The following is a 20,426-nucleotide window of genomic DNA, read 5'->3' as shown; positions in this document are numbered from 1 at the left end:
TGCTCAGTGTGGAGTCTGTTTCTCCTTTCTCTCTCTCAAATAAATAAATAAAATCTTTAAAAAAATAAAAAATAAAGTACCCAAGAGTAGTAAATGTTATTATCAGTGTGACTAGTAATAGGTTCCAGTATGGGGTTCAGGCTTGTGCCTCAAATTTCAGCCTGGACCTGTGGTCTCTGGGTCTCACCAGCTGATATCCAGCTCCCAGGGAAGCCATGGCTATGTCAGTCCTGTTGGGAGTGGCTGCTCCATCCCTTTGCTGCTAACATAGGAAAAAGCAGGAAATGCTGTTATCCTTGACCTTGCCACCATGCATGAGTGGGAATGGACCTAGGTTAGCTGATAACCACTCAGGCACTTGGTGTTAGTTATTTCACATCAGAGAGAGGTACCATGGAGGCCAAGCACAGAAGTATTCGCCAAGGTTTCTTGGACAAAACTGTGTCACCTGAGCTGAAACAAGTCATATGATGATCGCAGTGCCACCGATATTAATGAAATGCACCATTGTTTAAACTCTTACTGGTGACAGACACTGTGCTAGACACTTGTCACTCATAGAATCCCTTCACCAACCCTGGGAGGTTTCATACTGTTACTCCCATTTTGTAGATGAAGAAACTGAAGGCCTGAGACCAGAAACCATTTCCCTAGATTGTAGAGCTAGTAAGTGTAGAGCTGAGACTCAAGCCCAGGCCCATGGATTCCAAACCTCAAGCTCTGGAACTTCCTTTATCCTCTCTCCTCAGGAGGACAGAGGAAGGGAAGATGGGAGAACTGGTTTCTTCCTTTCTCTGAATTTGGTATAAGCAGGAGAACCGTGGAAGTTGTTTGTTTGTTTTGGAGAAGTTTCTAGGTCTGGTATCTTTTGGAGGAGCGACAGCATGAAGAGCTCCTTTCATTGCTCACCTCCTGTATTTTAAGCCGGGAAACAGTTTTTCATGATTTTGAGAAATCTTTTCAAAGTGGTTGTTTACAAAAACTGAAAAAAAAATCGATGTTTTGCTTAGTTGACGTGTAATAGGGATTACCCCAAAGGAAACACATTTCCTTTGACATTTGAGATCAGAGACAACCCGCAGCAGCTCTGCTATTTATTGATTTGAGGAAGCCCTCAGTAGAAGTATAGAGAAAGGAAGTTAGACAAGTGAAGAAAACCCTGCAGTTTCCAAGCTGGGGGCTAAGTGCACGCTCTCCAGGAGCTCCCCTCCTATCTCTGTGTTGTTGCTCTTGGCCTGCACCTGATCTTGGGAACACCCACCATGTACATTTCACTCCTGATGCCAGGTAGTAGTCATCTTGAGAGAGTTAAGAGAAACAGAAAATGTGCCAATAGCATTTACATAAAAATTATCCGAGGTTGAATCACACGGTTTGGAGGCATACTCAAATTAAGACAATTTGCAAGGATTATGCAAAAATAGTAGCTTGCGCATGTGAAATTGCTGTTATTTTAACATAGAAAAGTAGCAATTTCCTATAGTCAATATTACATACTTAACGACATTTTCTGCTACTTTATCTTGGCATTAGCTTCTGAAAGTGCTTCCACTTGTACTATGATATTCTCTCTGCTTGTACAATGTTACAAGATGGGCAAGACATCTGTTTTAATTTCTATTTTGCTGTTGAGGAAAGTAAGACACTAAGCGAATAAATAGCTCCTCTGAGTTCAGAAAGCTAGTGCCCTGGGGGACTTGTAACAGATTAGAATGTATTGATTGCAATGAACAAAAACAAAGAAATAAAGGACAAAACCCCCCAAACCCCAAAACATCAAGCTGCCTTAAGCAAAAAACAAGCAAACAAAAAACAAAACCGGAGGATTTATTGCCTCCTGTCGCCCAAGAGTTTAGGATTGGATCCCAGAACTCAAATCACTCCATCAGAACTGGGTGACCTTCATCCTCAACTCTGCCTTCTGCTGTGCAGGCTTCATTCCCAGACAGGCTCTTCTTTCATGTCCCCAAATGGTGCCAGCAGCTCTTCAGGATGGTGTCTCCCAGGTTTAAAGCTCCCGGGTTTAAAAGAGGCAGCATCTTTGAACCCATGTCCCCTGAAGTGCTGAGAGTCACTCTGCTTGGGTTGGCTTGGGCCATGAGTCAACCTGGTGCAATTATTGAGGCAAGAAGTGAATGCTGGGCTTCAACTGAGCCACCTTGGGTCCCCCTGCCCTCCTCTGGCTGGGAGTGAACATCACTGGAACCACATTGACTGCATGTGGGGAGACGCTATGCAAGAGAGAGGGTAGAGGGACACTGAGGGCACAATTCCCAACAAGGCTACTCACATGTCTCCTGCCTCCCACCACTTGTCACTTCCCACAGGGTCACCCTTCCTCATACAAGGCCGGTTCATTAGCTCCATGCAGCTGTCTGTGAGTCTAGGAAGAACAGCCTTGGAGGAAGGATCTAACACACCGATTTCTTTGCAGTGACAAGTAGGAGTTCCAGCAGCGAAGTGCTATTCTACGACAGTGAGGGACAGAACATGACACCCGTGGACCAGGGTTCTCCTTCTCTGAAGTGGCAGCCATACCAGAGTGTGCCTTGGCACAGTTTATTCACTGGTCATTATGAGAAACTGTAAGTGGCCCGGGGCCCCCTGGTGGTGTACTGAGGGAGGGAGGGAGGAAAGGTGGTGCTAACTCTCAAGACTAAATCCAAGGATTTGGGTTTTGAAGCCACCCCTGATCAAATAGGATGGGTCCGTGAGGAAATGCATCTTACTCCTTAGGTTTCACATTCTGACTAATTCATAGCTGGGACATGGGCTTATGGCCTTTTGGAATCCAGACTGTACTTTTAACTCATTACAACTTACCCACTAAATGGTGGAGGGAGAGTGAGTCTTTCTCAGACCATAGACCCAGTTCAGACTTCAAGCTGGAAAATGGGGATTTCCCAAATCAGTAATATTTAATCCTGCAGTTAATTTAAAATTCCACAGAATACCATTTTGGGAACCACATTAAATGGCTAGCTGGTGACATCCCCCCTCCCCTAATATCTATGCTGTGAATCAGTATTGTCAAGCTCATTGTCAATATATACTGCAACAATCCTGTTGGTATTGGTGGTGGCTCTGTGTTTAAAGACTGAAATGAAACCATACAAAATATCTTTAAACTGGAAAATTTTCATCCTAATCTTATGACATAATTTCAAGAAATAAATGTGGACTTACATATTATTGCTCTTAAACATCTTCAGAGCCTTCTCTTTATTCCTTAGTGTATAATTTATCTACGTAGGTTAAATGTTAATAAAACTATTATTAAAAAATAAAATCTACGTAGATTGAAAATTCTCTTAGAATTTTCAAGATTATAAAGGGCCCCTTGAAAAATCTGAAAAATGTTAATGGTTAAACTATAGGACTTTCAAGTAATAAATATAATATGAAATGAGAAATGTTGATCCACAAACTTGAGGGTCTTCTATGGTATTTTCCAAATTCAAATAGAGCTTCTTTAAGGGCAAAACTTATCACTAGCACTTACATGTTGAATGAACTAGAAGGAAGAAATCTTTTCCTTGAAACAAATTCTAAAGACTTAACAAACTGGAAGTTGGTGCATTGAATGGGAAGCAGAATGAGGCAAATTACTAGTTGCATCATTGAAATGTCACAACTTTGTGTGTTTGCCACTGTGTACAATTAGAAAAAGAAAGGGAGGGTCCCCATGTCTTAGTTTTAAGTCGTGGCCTTTATTTGGTTATCTTCTGGGGAGTATTCCATATCCTATCTTAAATATGAGTACCCAGGTATGAAACTCTTCATCAAGTTTTTGAGGCAACTTATCCTTCTTACTTGAGTAGATTTTAAAAAATTTTTTTGAACAGCCAATCTAAGCTCCATTGAGCTGGAAAAAAAGGAGAACACGATGGTATCAGCTTAAAGATATAGATGCAGATTTATTTTGAATGTTTAGACATAATTCACTTTTCCTAAGTGCAAGAAAAAGACAATATTAATCTACATTAGACCTTAGGTTGTCTTGATTTCATTATTCATATCATTGAGACAGAAAAATCATTTGTGTCAGATTATTATGTCTAATTTGTCACAAAAATGTTGTTTCCTTAAATTACCTAAAAGCAAAAAGTTAGGGAATTGAAAACTTTTTTTTTTCTGAGTGATACATAAAACTTGTGTTAAAAGAGCTTTTAAAAAGCCAGTTTAGTTGGCTTTATTTATAACATTGGATATCAAAAACCGAATTGCTATTTTTAGGTAAACAGAGTTCTATAACCAGAGATTGGTGTTTAGGATTCACAATAATCTTCAAATGCATGATTGCTGTTTGTTGATTCAGTTTCTACTTCTAGCTGTCTTTAAATTTCAGGCTAGTGTTCATATCTGAGTTGTAAACCTTACCTCCTTCCTTCAGGGTTTTTGACAGTGAAACATGGATGATCACTAAAAGTTATTTCTCTTTTTCCCAATTAAGACAGTTCTTATTATCCTCAGCCGTAAAATCTATACAATTCCATTCATCTAGCCTTTAGATGAGTAAATTAGAAGATTTGCTCTAGAAATACAAGTCAATATGAAGTTTCCAGATGGCATAAGACATGTGGTTTTTATCAAATCCTTCATTTGTGGAAGCTTTGATGAATCAGCTACTTGGGAGTAATCAATGACCCAGTGACTTGATCCACTGGGAAGGTGCTTAAATTGCAAAGAACATGAACACTCTTTTCCCCAAGGGACTCATTCATATTCATATTTTCTGTCTCTGGAATTAGAGAGAAACTTAGAAACTCAGTGTTTTTCATTATAATGGCAGCCATCCAAATTGAGATCCCAGGAAGCACAGCACCACACAGCAGCAGAGAGCTAGCACAGCAGTAAGTCCTGCCCTCCTCTGCTTCCTGTCCCGAGGAGGAGCTTCTTTCCTGAGGAAAAGTCCACATTTAGGAATCTTGATGAACTGAAAATCATGTTCCAAATCTTCAACATGTATGGGAAAAGTTCACCAAAAAAGTTTCACCTATATTCTTTTCTCTGCTCAGTAATATTACACATGTGGGGTGTTTTAGTTTTATTTAACATTTAAAGGTCTTTAATTAAACACGAGAAACACAAAGACTTGATATTGAAAATAATTTGGTAGGATAAATAAAGCAAGGATCTGATTAGCCACCTCACCACTTCTGTTCCCAGCAGAAGCAACCAGCATAGTAGGTTTTCAGTGGTATTACCAGATCAGGAGGATAAAAAGGAGATGACCAAACTCTGGTGAAAATGGGTTTTCAGTCAGTATTCTGATTGGCTCTGGTTAATCTGGTTTAAAGCTATTCCTGGTAATTTGGGCCAGCCTGCTTTTTTCCTCTAACCACATGTGAGCTGAATATTCACTCAGGAGAGGGACTGTTGAGTGAGGTGTTGCTGATGACATTTAGAGCATTTTTTTTAAAGGAAGAAAAAGATGAATTTTATCCCAGATATTTCACAGGTCTGAGTAATGCAATGACTTCTCAACTTCTAGACTACATCTTTCTGATGTATGGTGGAGTCAAATTAGAATTCTAGAAAGCACAAAGGGAAAGGGAGGCCAAGGAGACAATGCTTCCATTTGGCAAGAATTGTGCTCCTTCCTTGTGAGAAGATAAAATGCTGTGAGAGAGCCATCTGTGTTTTGAAATAACATTTTCACTTCCTCAGCAAAAATCCACAAAATTGATTAAATATAACAAAAGTCACTTTCCACAGTGTATCTTGAAATGTTTATACTATTAATATTGGTGATGGAAGAAAATGTGTAGAAAATGTTTGTTAAATTAGTTTCTTGATTCCTCTTTTCATAGACCTGATATAGGCTATCGAGTTGTCACAGACAAAGGATTTAATTTTTCACCAGCAGATGAAGCTTTTGTTTGCCAAAAGAAGAACCATTTTCAGATAACCATCCACATCCAAATTTGGGGAAGTCCAAAATTTGTCAAAACTCAAATGGGCCTAAAGCCAATAGAAATGTTTTACTTGAAAGCATTTGGGGTTAAGGTAAGTCTTTTATTGAGCTCAATTTAATGAAGCCAGTATTACTAAGTGTTCTAGGTATCTGTTGTTGCATTACCAACTACCCCCCAAACTTAGCAACTTATAATAATGAAAATCATCTCTTTGGGTCACAAATGTGCAGGTTGGTTAGGGCTTGGCTCTCACAGTTCATGTCTCTTCAGGAGCCATCAGCTGGGGCAGCTCAGCCGGGCCTGGATCCAGTTTCCAAGATGGCTCCTTTATCTGTCTGTCAGGTCTGGGCTGGCCATTGGCCAGGAGCTTAAATGAGACTGTAGCTGTGAGACCTTGGCTCTCCTTCATGAGGACCTCTGTGTGGGATAGGTTGTGCTTCCTCACAGCATGGTGGATACTTTCTAAGAATAAATGTTCCAAGACCTAGGAAATGGGAACTACCAATTTCTGAAGCCTGAAACTGGCTCAGAAACTGGTACAGCATCACTTCAAACTACATTTTGATAGTTTTCATGATATAAATCTTGTACTTCCTTACTAACTGTAATATTTTATTATTTTTGATGCTGGTGCATTTTCATAGGCAGTAGATTCCTAGTTTTTGCCAAATTCTCAATAAGTCTCTGACTTTAAAAAGCCGAGGAGCCATTAATCTTGTCAATGTTCCATCTTTTTCAGTTTAACAGAGAGGAGACTGAGTCACAATAAAGTTAGACAATTCACCTAAGATAAGTAAATGAGAGAGCTGAGTTTAGAATGCAGATAGGATGACTTCTGGGTGGCCAACAAGACCTCATATCCAGCATTTAGGGGAAGGAGCATCCATTATCTGCATATACTATTCTGATTATTAACCTGAGCTTAGGCAGCGAGTCTCCCAAAATAGGGCTTGACACATTGGCACATCAGCTGCTCTTGCTCCAAACTGAGCTCTTAAACGAAACCAAACCAAACCAAACCAAAAAAACAAAACAAAAGCAAACAAAGATAATAAACAACAACAAAGCATATTTTTCTGATTATGGAAGTAATGTGAATCCATTGTGAAAATTTTGGAATACAATAGGGAACTATAAAGAAGAGAAAAAATACATTCCTATTTGGGATCCACCATTTGGTAGTCTAATTTTTTCTGTTATTAAAATTAATCTCATATTGTTAATAGTATATTATGAAAATAACATATTATTAAAGACCCTATAAAATATTATTTACAAAGATGACACAATTTCTATTGTATAAGTGTACCATATTCCCACATTATTGTAAGTTTTGCTTATTTTCAATCTTAGTAAACATCCATGTATACCTGTCTTTGCATGAGGATACATTCCAGAAGAATTTATATATCAAGGGCATAAACATTATTAAAACTCTTGGTGTATGTTGCCTACCTGCTTTTCAGAAAAAAACGTTATTATGCTATTACCCACAAGCCATATAGGACAGGACAGCTCTCACCACACCCTTGCCACTATTCATTCAGAGCAAGAAGAGTTTTGTAGCAAGTACTGAAAAAATACCGTTTTCTGTATTTTATTTGTTTTCATTATTTGTTATTTCTTTTTATTAAAATGTTAGCTGTGCATGGGCTGGGGTTTCTGTTAATTTTGTCCACTGCTCATCTCTCTCACCCCAAGCAATGCCTGGTGCATAGCAGGTGCTCAGCAAGCATCTATGGAATGAATGAATAAATGAATGGATGGATGCCTGTTCCCTTGGAGCTGCCTTGCTCCTGTGTTTTGCTCCTGATGTTTTAATTATCTGTGAGCTCACGCCACAGTCACTGCTCACCTGCGGTTTTCTGTTGTCTTGTGTTTTCATTGTTTAGTTTCACACGTATTTGTTTCTTTTCTCACCAATAGCATGCTCCTTAAGGTTGAGGTCATTGCCTTATACATTTTTTTCAGTGACTGGTTCCTCCTGCCCAGTGCCTTTCATGATGCTTTGGAAAACTTTTTTTTTTTTTTTTTAAGATTTTATTTATTCATTTGACAGAGATCACAAGTAAGCAGAGAGGCAGGCAGAGAGAGAAGAGGAAGCAGGCTCCCTGCTGAGCAGAGAGCCTGATGCGGGGCTCAATCCTAGGACCCTGAGATCATGACCTGAGCCGAAGGCAGAGGCTTTAACCTGCTGAGCCACCCATGTGCCCTGCTTTGGAAAACTTTTAAAGTACTTGAACATTACTTACTAGTGGATGTTTTTGTTAATAAATTAATTCATGTATTTGGTAACTAATTTCCTTTTTGTTGTTCCCCACAGGTAGAAGCCACCAATCAAATAATCGCTATTGAACAATCCCAAGCAGATAGAAGCAAAAAAATTTTCAATCCTGTTAAGTAAGAATTTCTTTTCTGAATTACTTTGTGAATGTACTGGGAGAAATACCTGTTGCCTAATTTATTTTAGCAAAAATGAATCTCACCGACCATATGATGTCACCTATAGGTGGAATCTAAAAAACAAACAAATAAATAAATACACACACCAAAAAAGCAGAAATAGTCCTATTAATATAGAGAACAAACTGATGGTTGCCAGAGAGGAGGAGTTGAGGCATGGGTAAAATGGGTGGAGGGGAGTGGGAGGTAGAGACTTCTAGTTATAGGATGAGTAAGGCATGGGGATGAAAGGTACAGCACAAGGAATAAAGTCAGTGGTATTGTAATGGTGCTGTGTGGTGACAGATGGGAGCTGCACTTGTGGTGAGCATAGCCTAAGTATAGAGTTGTTGAATCACTATGTCATGCGCCTGAAACTAGTGTAACATTTTACGTCAACTATACTTCAGTAAAAAAGTAAATAAAAAAAAAATAAAAGGAATCCCATTGCAGATACTACCTTAGTAATATGTTAATATTATAAATACATGCTTATTAACAAGAACAATTATTGAATTACTTGTAAACAAATTCTTATAGAAAGCTCCATTTTAAGTCATTATTATTATTATTACTATTATTATTTAAGATTTTATTTATTTAATTGACAGAGAGATAGAGAGAGAGCACAAGTAAGCAGAGTGGCTGGCAAAAGAAGAGAGAGAAGCAGACTCTCTGCTGAGCAGGGATCCCGATGCGGGGCTTTATCCCAGGACCCTGGAATCATGACCTGAGCCGAAGGCAGCCGCTTAACCAACTGACCCATCCAGGCACCCCCATCATTATTATTTTTTAAAAGATTTATTTATTCATGAGAGAGGAACAGTGGGAGTGGCGAGGGACAGAGGGAGAGGGAGAGAGAATCCCAGGCAGACTCCACAGGCATGGAGCCCGATTCGGGGCTCAATCCCAGGACCCTGAGATCACAACCTAGCTAAAACCAAGAGTCAGACGCTTAACTGACCATGTCACCCAGGTGCCCCAAGTCATCATTATTTTTATAACCATTTTTAACACTCTTGCTAACTACCTGGTTTCCTTGACATAGATTATGGTTAGACCTTTCTTTTAATTTTATGTTGTGCTTAAAACTCATTTTTTCTTATTTTTAAAAACTATGTGGATTGACTGCCCAGTGGGTTCCAATATAGTTGACTGGCATTGTCCAAAGCAATATGGCAGTCCAAAGTGAGCGTTCACCCTGTGGAATGACTTGGAGTGGAATTTGCTTTTTGACAGTTTGGTTGGGATATAGTTGAGACATCTCAGTGTTTTGAACCTGAGTCAGTCCCATCTGCGCTGGAAAGAAGGCGATCCCACTGCCTGGAGAGATCAGGCAGGAGCTCAGCCTGACGCTCAAGCAGGAGCTACATGTACCAACACACCACCGAGATGCCTGGTGCATCTGGTTCTCCCTCGCCAGGGCGGGCTGTCTGGGGTCTTCCTTGGAAGCCAAGCTAGGAGGAGGCAAATATGTGAAGGGGATGCCAAGGAATTCATGAGGAAATTACAGGCATTGCTTGTCAGGACGCAAGTGCTCTAGCAACAATGGCAGAGGCACAAATGAAAAGTCTTCTCTCCCCATTGTGGAGTTAAAAGAACCCATACATGGTATGAGGAGCATATGCTCTTATGAGTCAGAAACTCTAGGCTTGAACTTCTGCTAAATGAGCATATCTCACCTTTCAAGAGTTGTTCCCTGGCAGCCATTTCTGACCATGTTGCGGAAAGTATATTAAAAATCGGTGCCTGGAGTAAACTGTTCTCCTCAGAGTGATGGGGATGGGGGGACTGAACATACCTGAGAATCTCAGAACAAGGTAGAGGTGATCTAGAGTCCATATTCTCTCACAGTGTCTTGGTATTTCTGCTGTTTGTTTTAGAATTGACCTGCCGGCCGACCAGGTCACCAAAGTTACATTGGGCCGGTTACACTTTAGTGAGACGACAGCGAATAACATGAGGAAGAAGGGAAAACCAAATCCTGACCAGAGGTACTAGCATTCGTGCATATGCCCCTCCATGGCAGGGGACTCCATCTGACCAGCTGGTGCCCTCTGGAGGCCCCTCTGATCCTCTTGGCTGGACCAGCCTGCACACCCACCTCCGCGGCCCCTTTCTCTCATCTTGGACTCTTCCTATTTATTGACACATCTCATTTATCCTCAGTCATCTTTCTTTGTCCCTCCTCAGCCCCTATAGTGCCTGCTCCCCTGTCCAGCCCCACATCTGCCTTGATTCCATCCCTGATTCTCTGGAGTGACCACACGTTTATGCCTCACTGTGGTCCAAAGGCTGAGGACCATCAGACCGCCCTGCTCTAACCTGTGTTCTTGTCACCAGTATAAAGCCTTGAGTCCTGGAGCTCTGCGATCGCTTTTTTTGGTTTAAAAAAAAAATGAACTTGCCTTAATGATTTAAGTCTCTGGTTCTCCTAGTGTGGTCCCAGACTAGCAGAGATGGTGTTTCCTGGACACTTGTTAGAGGTATAATTTCTCAGGCCTCACCAAAGACCTACTGAATCAAAAACTCTGGGGTGGGGCCCAATAACTTGTATTTTAACCAGACCTCCAGGTGACTTGGATGCATATTCAAATTTGGGAACACTGGTTTTAGTACATAAGTGTTGGAGTTGGAAAGACTTGAGTTTGAATTTGATACTGCCATATACTACCTGGGTGACCTCGAGCATGTAACTTCATCCATCCTGTAAAATGGGGACAATGTTTATATCCTTCTCCAGTCGGGTTGTTCTTGGGGTTCTAAGTGAGATACTGTAGATAAACTGCTTAACCAAGCATATTGCACATTTTGAGGACTCAGATGATGGCTAATGATTATAATGAAAATAACAATTATTTTACTATTAGTGCTTTTATCAGTACGGGGGAAAACTATTATTCTTTGAGGGTCAGACATCTGTGGAGTTACAGAAGAAGGAGGCAAGGTTTTTGCATCCTTAAAGCCAAAGCTTCTCTCAGAGGGATAGTTTTATTTTGGCTTTCAAGAAATGATCTAATCTTAAAAATGCCACATCAGTATTACACAGGAAGAAATAACAGAAGTAACGTTGATGAAAATTGCACTGGGAGTAATTGGAGGGAAGGGTTGAAGTCTTTGAGTAAGGTCTTGAATGGGTGGTAGACAGGGGACCTGAACAAGAGCAGACGGTGTGGGAAGGAAGGGCCCTGCTGGGAATGGGTGCATAGCTTGGGCGGCTCTGGGCAGAAGGACCTCTTACGTGGCCGTCTGTTGTGTGTCTGCCTGTGAGCAGTGCTATGCTGTGGGCTTCTGGAACAGCTCACAGATACCCCAGAGCGGGCAGAGGGAGGGCCCACAACAATATTGAGTGAATCAACTGCTCTTTGATTTCATAGGAAGGGCAACTTAGAACAGAATAGAAAGTCTTTAAACATGCAAAGCTATCTAGGTAAATTCACTATTAAGCATCGGGTGGTGTTTGATGGCACAAATTCTGTTTCTCTTTCCTGACGTGTTATCTGCTGTTTCTGAGGTAGATACTTCATGCTGGTGGTTGGGCTGTATGCTGCGCACCAAGACCAGTTCTACCTACTGTCTGCCCACATCTCTGAACGGATCATTGTAAGGGTAAGCTTCAGTTCCTTCACGTTTCAGAGCCCACCTGCTTTTCTCCTCTCAAGGAGAATTTGCATTTTCTTTTCTTTTTTTAAAATTTTTTAAAAAAAATTTTGAATTTACTTTTCAGTGGCATGCTCGAAGTGAGTTGTTTCTCAATGGATCATAGTAAAGGCAGGTTTTATTATTTTCATTTCCGTGTAGTGGTTCTCAGCCAGAACTTTTGTCCCTCATAGGTCATATGGCAATGTGTGCCGACATTTTTTGGTTGTCACAGTTAGGGGTGCTACTGGCCTATAGTGGGTCCAGGCTGGGGATGCTGCTCAGGACCTTACAATGAACGAGATCCCCCTCCAAAATGTCAGTAGTGCTGCAGTTGAGAAACTGGTCCCAGCACTGGGCTAATTTACGTGTGACACCATTGTATACTGCGTCACGTTTACGTTAGCTTCTTTGCACACAGACGGGCTGAGGCTCAAGAGGCCAGGAAACTCCTAGTGATCGCCTGGTTTGTGAATGACGGGGCTTTCTCTGATCCCGAAAGTAGAAAGAAGGCATTTCATACCCCAGTGTGACTGGTGACCCAGGGAACATCTGGGCCCCTGCCTACCACATGGTAACGGTTCAGCACGTCTTGCTGAGTGAATGATTGGTCACAGCTGTGGACAGGAATCTTGGCATCCACAGAAACAGAAAGCTGTTGGCGGCTGGAGCTGCAGCTGTGTGAGGCCTGATTGGCCACCGCTGAGAATACCGGGGGCTTAAGGTAACGGGTCACCACAGGCCTGGCAGCCGAGGAAGGGCTGTGTTGTGCCACGGGGAGGACATGTAAAGTCCAACAGGAAAAATCATTGAGTATAGCAACTTCTGTGGCTGTTACTCTTTGGCCTGTGGACCAGATCTGCCTCTTTGGCGAGAGGAATCTTTCCTTTCTTGGGTTGAGCCATTCTGAAACACAGGGCCCTCTGTGTAATTCTTTTAATCAGTTAAAAATAGGAAGCCACTTGTAAGTGGAAATCCTTAAACAAGTTTCAGTGGAGGTGAAGTAACAGTGGAAACGAGGTAAAACACTTGTGTTCAGATGTCCCAGGGCTAGGCTTTGTCCCTGCTATTTTTGTGGGACCTGATCCAATCTGTGGCAAACAGAGTGCCATTCAAGCGAAGGCAGGTGGGGCCCTCTTCCTGGGTCATGGGCCAAGGGCAGTGGTTTTCCACCTGCAGCGGGCTGCAGGACGGTCTTGGACATCTCGCCTAATGACCTCTGGGATTGTGGTGTTGCCCTAACAAACATGATTTAAAGTAGGGTCTGGAAGCCTAGGTCACTTACTGCTTCTGGTTTTTCACAGGAAAAACCATTCTTTTCAGAGTTAGCATAGGTTAGATATTACGAAAGTGCAGCTTTGAGCTAGGAAACGCATGCCTGAGTCAGGCAGCCTGCTAGTCACCCGTGTACCTTGAATAATGTACAAGGTGTCTGGTTTCTCCATTTCCTGCTGCCAGCTCTGCTCTCTGGCTGTGGTGAAGTTCTCAAGGCAGCAACGTGAGAGAGAGCTACTGTCTAGTATTCTGTTACCAGAACTCTATTCACTGGTGCCTCCTCCTATCCAAAATGCCATGATAATTTAACTCAAGATCACTTTGAAAAGTTGAGTGTTCCTACAATTCATATTTGGAATGAATACTAAAAAATATTAAATTATACTTAGTATAGATTGGGTGTCATGTTAGTCACCAAATTTTTATTTTAAAAAAGTGATTGCATTCCAGATTTGATTGCTGTCTTCTAGCCATAAGTTTTGGGTAAAGAGAATGCCCTATTCTAGAGGTATGCTGGTCATACAGGGGTTACTCTAGCAACAACGAGAAGAGGGAGAATGGTAATATGGTAAATCATTCTACCCCTCCCCCAAACTAGAAATATCTCTTTGATACTATTTCGTTCTAACCCCAAATGCAGAAGTGAAAATGAATGCAGTTTTGAATCTATTTAATTAACGTTTAAACCAACCAAGAGAAAAAAACCGAGCTTCAGATATGGTGATGTTGTTTGAATCAGGGAGTTTTTGAAATGTTCACATGACACATTTCCTGCCCCTAAGATTCTGTAGGTATATGCCTTGGATGCGATGGTCGGACAGAGGGCAGACCAGCTCACATTCTCCCAAAAAGCCAGATGTGTCCTGTTAGGCCATAGCCAGGGTCTGTTTATTTGAGCTCCAGAATAAAGGGAGACAAATTTGACAACTGAACAATGTTATAAGAGCAGATTGCGTTATATGGAGAACTGCAAATTGCACTGAGCAAATGCAGGTTAATTTTGAGGCCTAAGAATCATTCCTCCCAAGAGCTGAGATTAAAGCAAGGGCAAATGTAGGAGGCGTGGACTAGATGAGTTTCCAGCTTCCAGGAAGGCTTCAGAGACCAAGCTTGTCAGAATTCTCCTTAGGGAGGGTATGATGGGCAAGACCCAGGAATGGTTCATCTGGGTTGTCAATCAAAACAGCTTTAGAAATATATTATGGTCCTGTCGTATAGATTGATCAATTTCATGGAAATTAAGGTTTACTCCAAAGGCAGATTTATTTCCCAGGTCTTTTGTTTCGGGGAGCATTCTGCCATGGAGTTCCTTCAGATTCTCCTTGTTAATGACTGGGTTTTCATTCAGCTCCACTTTCCTTCTAAAACACATAATTAAACCTGGTTTGGAGTGCTGCGTTGTAAGCAGGAGGGATGATTACTTTTGTCTGCCTTTCAAAGACGCGCCAGGGTTTCCTAGTTTTGAAAATGAATACATTATTCCAGTTTCTTTTCCAGAAGAATAAAAACGTGCATGTCCCCAAGAAATGCCCCCTTACTGCCCTGCAAACTGCACTGTCCTAATGAGAAACCAACAAACAAGGACAGGGAAAGCAAAAGAAATTATACAGCTGTAAGGATGGGGAGGAATGGGCATAGAGCAGAGCCATCCCAGGGCCCAGCTTGCCCTTTTCCACAAACCTCCCTTCCCTCACCGCCCCCCCCTCCTCCCCCGCCACACACATCTGTCTTCTGGAGTTCAGATGAATTTTTATTTACCCAAAGCAATCAGTATGTGGAGCAATGTCCATTTCACCCCGTTGTTTGGATTCAACTTTTGTTAACTCTGAAAGGGGTAACTTGACCAGGAATATATGGGACAAAGAATCCCCCGGAGAGTAAAACAGAGATTCCTGGGTCCTCCCTCCACAGCTTCTGATTCAATAGTTTAGATATACATCTCGAACAAGTTTCCAGGAGAGGCTGCTGACCTTCAGACCACACTTGGAGTAGCACTGATAGGGAGAATTTCTAGTCCCATTTTCCACATCCCTTTCAACAGGAACAAAGATTTATTTGCTATGAATTGTCTTCCTCAACTCAAGCTTTGCTAGTATGCTCTTTGCTGCTTTAGAAGCCCAACAACGGTGAAGCAAAGAAATTCCAGCTTTCCATTCCAAACTTAAAACGGCCTCGAGTTACTACTATTCATTGCTGTTTCCTTTTCCAAGTACCTGCAGAGGGCGCCATTTACACTTTACTCAGCGAATGGAGCTTCCCTCACAGAATTCGTGCAACTCTCTAGGTGTGTTGGTGAGGAGAGCGGATTAAATGATTACAGGCTGATTTGGGAGACACTGCAGGTTCGGTTCCAGACCACCGCAACAAAGCAAGTCGAACTTCATTTGTTTCATCAACTAAGTTGATGTCCTATTTTAAATCCTTTGCTCTCACTGCAACAGTCTTCACGGAATCTTTTAACAGGAGTAGATTCTATCTCAAGAAACCACTTTCTCTGCTCATCCCTAAGAAACAAGTCCTCATCCATGAAAGTTTTTCCATAAGATGGTAGCAATTCAGTCCCATCTTCAGGCTCCACTTCTGATGGTAGTTCTCTTCCTATTTCCACCACATCTGCAGTTTTCTCCCTCTGCTAAAGCCTTGAACCTCTCGAAGTCCTCTATGAGGGTTGGAATCAACTTCTTCCAAACTCCTGTTAGTGTGGATTTTCCCACCTTTTCCCATGAATCTGGAATGTTCTTAATGACATCTAGAATGCTAAATCCTTTACAGGTTTTCAGCTTAATTTGCCCAGATCCGTCAGAGAAATCACAGTCGATGGCAGCTATAGCCTTATGAAACATATTTCTTAAATAATAAGACTTAAAAGCCAAAATGACTCCTTGATCCACAGGCTGTAGAATAGATGTTGTGTGAACAGGCATGAAAGCAACATTAATCTCATTGTACATCTCCATCAGACCTCTTGGGTGGCCCGGTATGTTATCAATGAGCAGTTTTATATATGTGTGTATGTGTGTATAATTTTTTTTAAGATGCAGGAGAATTTTTTATTTTAAAAAGATTTATTTGAGGGACAGCTGGGTGGCTTAGTTGGTTAAGCATCTGCCTTCAGCTCAAGTCATGATCCCAGGGTCCTGGGTTCAAGTCCCTCATTGGGCTCCTTGCTCAGTGGAGAACCTGCTTCTGCTTCTGCCTCTGCCATCCACTCCTCCTATTCGTGCTCTCTCTTTCTCTCTGTCGTTCCCCTCTCTCTCTCGGACAAATAAATAAATCTGTAGTTTAAAATATATATATATATATTTATTTGAGAGAAAGAAAGAGAGTGCAGGGGGAAGGAGGGGTAGAGGGAAAGGGACAGAGAGACTCTCAAGCAGATTCCCTGCTGAGTGTGGAGATCAATCTCCAGACCCTGAGATCACGTCCTGAACCGAAATCAGGAATTGGATGCTTAGCTGACTGAGCTGCCCAGGTGCTCTGAACAGTCATATTTTGAAAGAAATCCTGAGTTGTAAGTCTTAACAGCGGGCTTAAAACATTGAATAAACCATGTTATAAACAGATATGCTATCATCTAGGTTTTGTTCCATTTACAGAGCCCAGGCAGACTAGATTTAGCATAAATTCTGAAGGGCCTGAAGCTTTTCAGAATGGTCTGTGAACACTGACTTCAACTTAGAGTCAGCCTGTCCTTTGAAGCTTTGAAGCCAGACATTGACTTATGTCTAGGTATGAAAGTTCTAGATGGCTTCCTCTTCCAATAGAGCCCTGTTTCATCTACATTAAAAAATCTGTCGTTTAGGGTGCCTGAGTGACTCAGTCAGTTAAGTATTCAACTCTTGATTTTGGCTCAGGTCTCTCTCTTGTGCTCTCTCAAATAGATAAATAAATAAATAAATCTTTTAAAAAAATCTGTTGTTTAGTGTAGCCACCTTCATGGTTGATCTAGAGCTTCTGGATAACTCCAGAAGCTTCTACAGCAGCCCTTGCTGCTTCACCTTGCCCTTTCGTGTTATACATATGACATCTTTCCTTAAACCTCATGAACCCTGCTAGTTTCAGACTTTTCTTCTGCAGTTCCCTTACCTCTCAGGCTTCATGGAATTGAAGAGAGGGAGGGCCCTCCTCTGGAGAAGGCTCTGGCTGAAGGCAATGTGGTGGTTGGTTTGATCTTCTGTCCATACCATTCAAACTTTCTCCATGTTAGCAGTAAGGCTGGGTCACTTTCCTACCATTTGTGTGTTCTCTGGAGAAGCACTTTTAATGTCCTTGGCCTTCACAACTTGGCTGTCTGGCACAAGAGGCCCAGCTTTCGGCCTGTCTCGGCTTTCAACGTGCCTTTTTCATTAAGCCTCATCCTTTCCAGCCTTTGATTTAAAGTGAGAGACATGTGTCTCTTCCTCTCACTTCAGTACTGAGATGCCATTATAAGGTTGTTAATTGGCTTAATTTTAATGTTGTTGGTCTCAAAGAATAGTGAGGTCCCAGTAGAGAGAGAGAGGTGGGGAAATGGCTCATTGGTGGAACAGTTAGACTAATATGCAGACCATTTATCGATGAAGTTCTGCCATCTTATATGGGCATGGTTTGTGGCTCTGCAAATTATGATGATAACATCAAAGATCACTGATCACAGATTACCACAACATATGTAATAATGAAAAAGTCTGAAATACTGTGAGAATTACCAAATTTGTGGCAGAGACGTGAGATGAACAGATGCTGTGGCATCAGTAGTTGGTAGTACAGACAGACTTGCTCGATGCAGTCTTGCTACAAACCTGCAATTTGTTAAAAAAAAAAAAGTATTATTTGGGAAGTACAGTAAAGTAAAGCTCAATAAAAGGAGATATGTCCGTTGGACAGTAGTTGCTATGCACAGCAGTGTGTTAAGGACAGTTTGAGACTATCATCCTCATTTTTGCAAAGTATTCATATATAGATGGTTTCGGTAAGTTCCCATAACACTATGAGATAGTCAAGAAGTCATTATTATTTTTAAGCTTCAGAGAAGAAATGCTGGTACAGAAACGTTAAGTGACTGCCCCAAGATCACACAGCCAGTTTGTGTCATAACACAGATTAAACCGTTCAGGTCTTCCCTAAGTATATAGGGCTGTGGGATAAATAATGAAAGTATTTTAGAGATTTTAATTCATTTTGAGGTTTGATATCAATGAACCACTCTTGGACCACATGGGAACACCACTTCATAATTCCAGAAAGAGGTAGTACATTACAGTTTGCTTTGACCCATTAAGATTGTGGATACCAGAGAAGGGAAAAAAGTTCAGAGACTTTATAACATTTCCCATTACTGATGAGACAGACGCCTCCATAGGTCTATACATTTTTAAAAATTGCAGATCTGTGGCCCTTTCCAAGATGACTTGAACGTATTTTAGGGATCTGAGTTTTCATCTGGTGAAAGCTATGTGAGATTGTTGTAATTGTTCCAAAAAAATAAGTCTAGTTACATCTGCTGTTTAACGTGATATGAAGTTTATGATAATAATTATCCCAAAGCTCATTAAGAAAAAAATCCATCACTGTCTGTTTTGTTTCCTTGAAGTGGCTCATTATGTTCAGAGTAGAGCAAAATGCATCAGCATTTATATGGTATACCTTTGGATTTAGTTGATTGCTTGCAATAAAAGGATTTGAGTCAAAGCCAATTTGCCATTCACTACCCAGGGGACTCTGGGGACCTTGTATCAAAGCACTTTGTTTAAGTGAATTCACACAAAATAATGTTCAAAGTTGTTACTTTCTATTCTTTTACTGCTTTTGTCTATCAAATGTCAAAGGTTGAGTCTTCTAAGCAGTTCGGGGTTCAAATAGGCAAGAGTGAAAAAGTTGAAGACACCTAAAAGTTCTTTCACTGAACCTAAGCTAAGAAATAAACTTTGTGGGTTTTTTTAAATTATTATTTTGAAATGGGTAGCACATGCTTACGGTAAAAACATCCCAACAATACAAAGTGTGTATGTTAAGTAGTGAATCTGCTCCCCAGCCCAATTTCTACATCTCCCGGTTCCTGTTCTTGAAGAAACCATTGCTATTGGTGTCTTGAGTATTCTCCAGAGTTAATCTATGCATATTCAGGTCCTGAGTTCACAATGTCTCCTGCACTATCCAGAAAGGTAGTGTGAAGACATTGCAAGAATGTTAACCTTTTAGATGGTCAGGGTCTATAGTGTTTGTCTGAATTTGTGACAGCTTACCTCAAACACAGAAAAATCAGATTTAGAACAATAGGTCATAATTTTAAAAACAAATTAATTTTTTTGTGAGGATTTGGAGGGATTCAGAGATCCTTACTTAAAGATATTTGGAAATATATTCAGCAGCCACAGGAGGTGGGGATGAAGGAAGCCAGTAGAGTGAAAAATTCTTCAGCAGAGAATTTTAGTTAAGAGTAAAATCTCCAGAACTTTGTCTGGTTCTCATGGTTTCACTTGGATTCTCTTTGAAGACTGCATTTGGTCTGGGTTATATTTTATTTTAGTTTATTTATTTGAGAGAGAGCAAGCAGAGGGAGAGGGAGAGAGAAGCAGAAACCCTGCTGAGCAAGGAGCCAGACACCAGGCTCAATCCCAGGACCCTGGAATCATGATCTGAGCTGAAGGCAGATGCTTAACTGACTGAGCCACCCAGGTGCCCTCCACCAGGGTTACTTCTAATAGGAAAAGTTAGACTCATTCTTTAATGATTAAAGGAGCTATAAGTCCAGCTCCAGAATTTACGAGCTTTGTGGTCTCGGGCAATTTGTTGCTCTTTTCTGAGGCTTCTGGATAACTGCAAAATGAGGCTGATGGTACAGATCTCATAGAATGGGGGTGTGGACTAGCTCAAACAAATGTAGTTGTTGTCATTCTTCCTTCTGTGTCATCTGTGTTTAGGGAATAGTTGAGGAGTATTAAATATACTTGTACTATTGTTTGCTTGTCAATTGAGTATGAAATCATAAATATTAAAGTGTTGTGAAGCTATAAAAGGGTTAGCTAAATGCAAACTATTTTTATGTATCTGGACTTTCCTAAGCTTAGAATGTCTTCTGATGTAGGGTTCTGGTTTTAAATCATTTTTCTTATTATCACTGAAAAGAAGGTCATTTGGGGTTCCCTTCTTCCTTATCATCCACCCACTGTA

The 20,426-nt window shown here is 41.1% G+C and overlaps 1 protein-coding gene across 1 annotated transcript in view; it reads left to right on the top strand.

The window, feature by feature from the left end:
* MYRFL (myelin regulatory factor like) overlaps positions 1-20,426 on the top strand; it is a 97,516-nt gene that overhangs the window by 21,864 nt on the left and 55,226 nt on the right. The window contains exons 6-10 of the mRNA XM_032854830.1: positions 2,435-2,585; positions 5,814-6,009; positions 8,242-8,318; positions 10,244-10,354; positions 11,879-11,969. Of these exons, the coding sequence (XP_032710721.1) occupies positions 2,435-2,585; positions 5,814-6,009; positions 8,242-8,318; positions 10,244-10,354; positions 11,879-11,969 (626 nt within the window). The remainder of the gene's footprint in view (positions 1-2,434; positions 2,586-5,813; positions 6,010-8,241; positions 8,319-10,243; positions 10,355-11,878; positions 11,970-20,426) is intronic.

The sequence above is a fragment of the Lontra canadensis genome, unplaced genomic scaffold (assembly GCF_010015895.1).
Source record: "Lontra canadensis isolate GAN:19392208 unplaced genomic scaffold, GSC_riverotter_1.0 scaffold9, whole genome shotgun sequence".
Classification (NCBI taxonomy): Eukaryota; Metazoa; Chordata; class Mammalia; order Carnivora; family Mustelidae; genus Lontra; species Lontra canadensis.
This window is presented reverse-complemented; position numbering and strand designations above follow the sequence as displayed.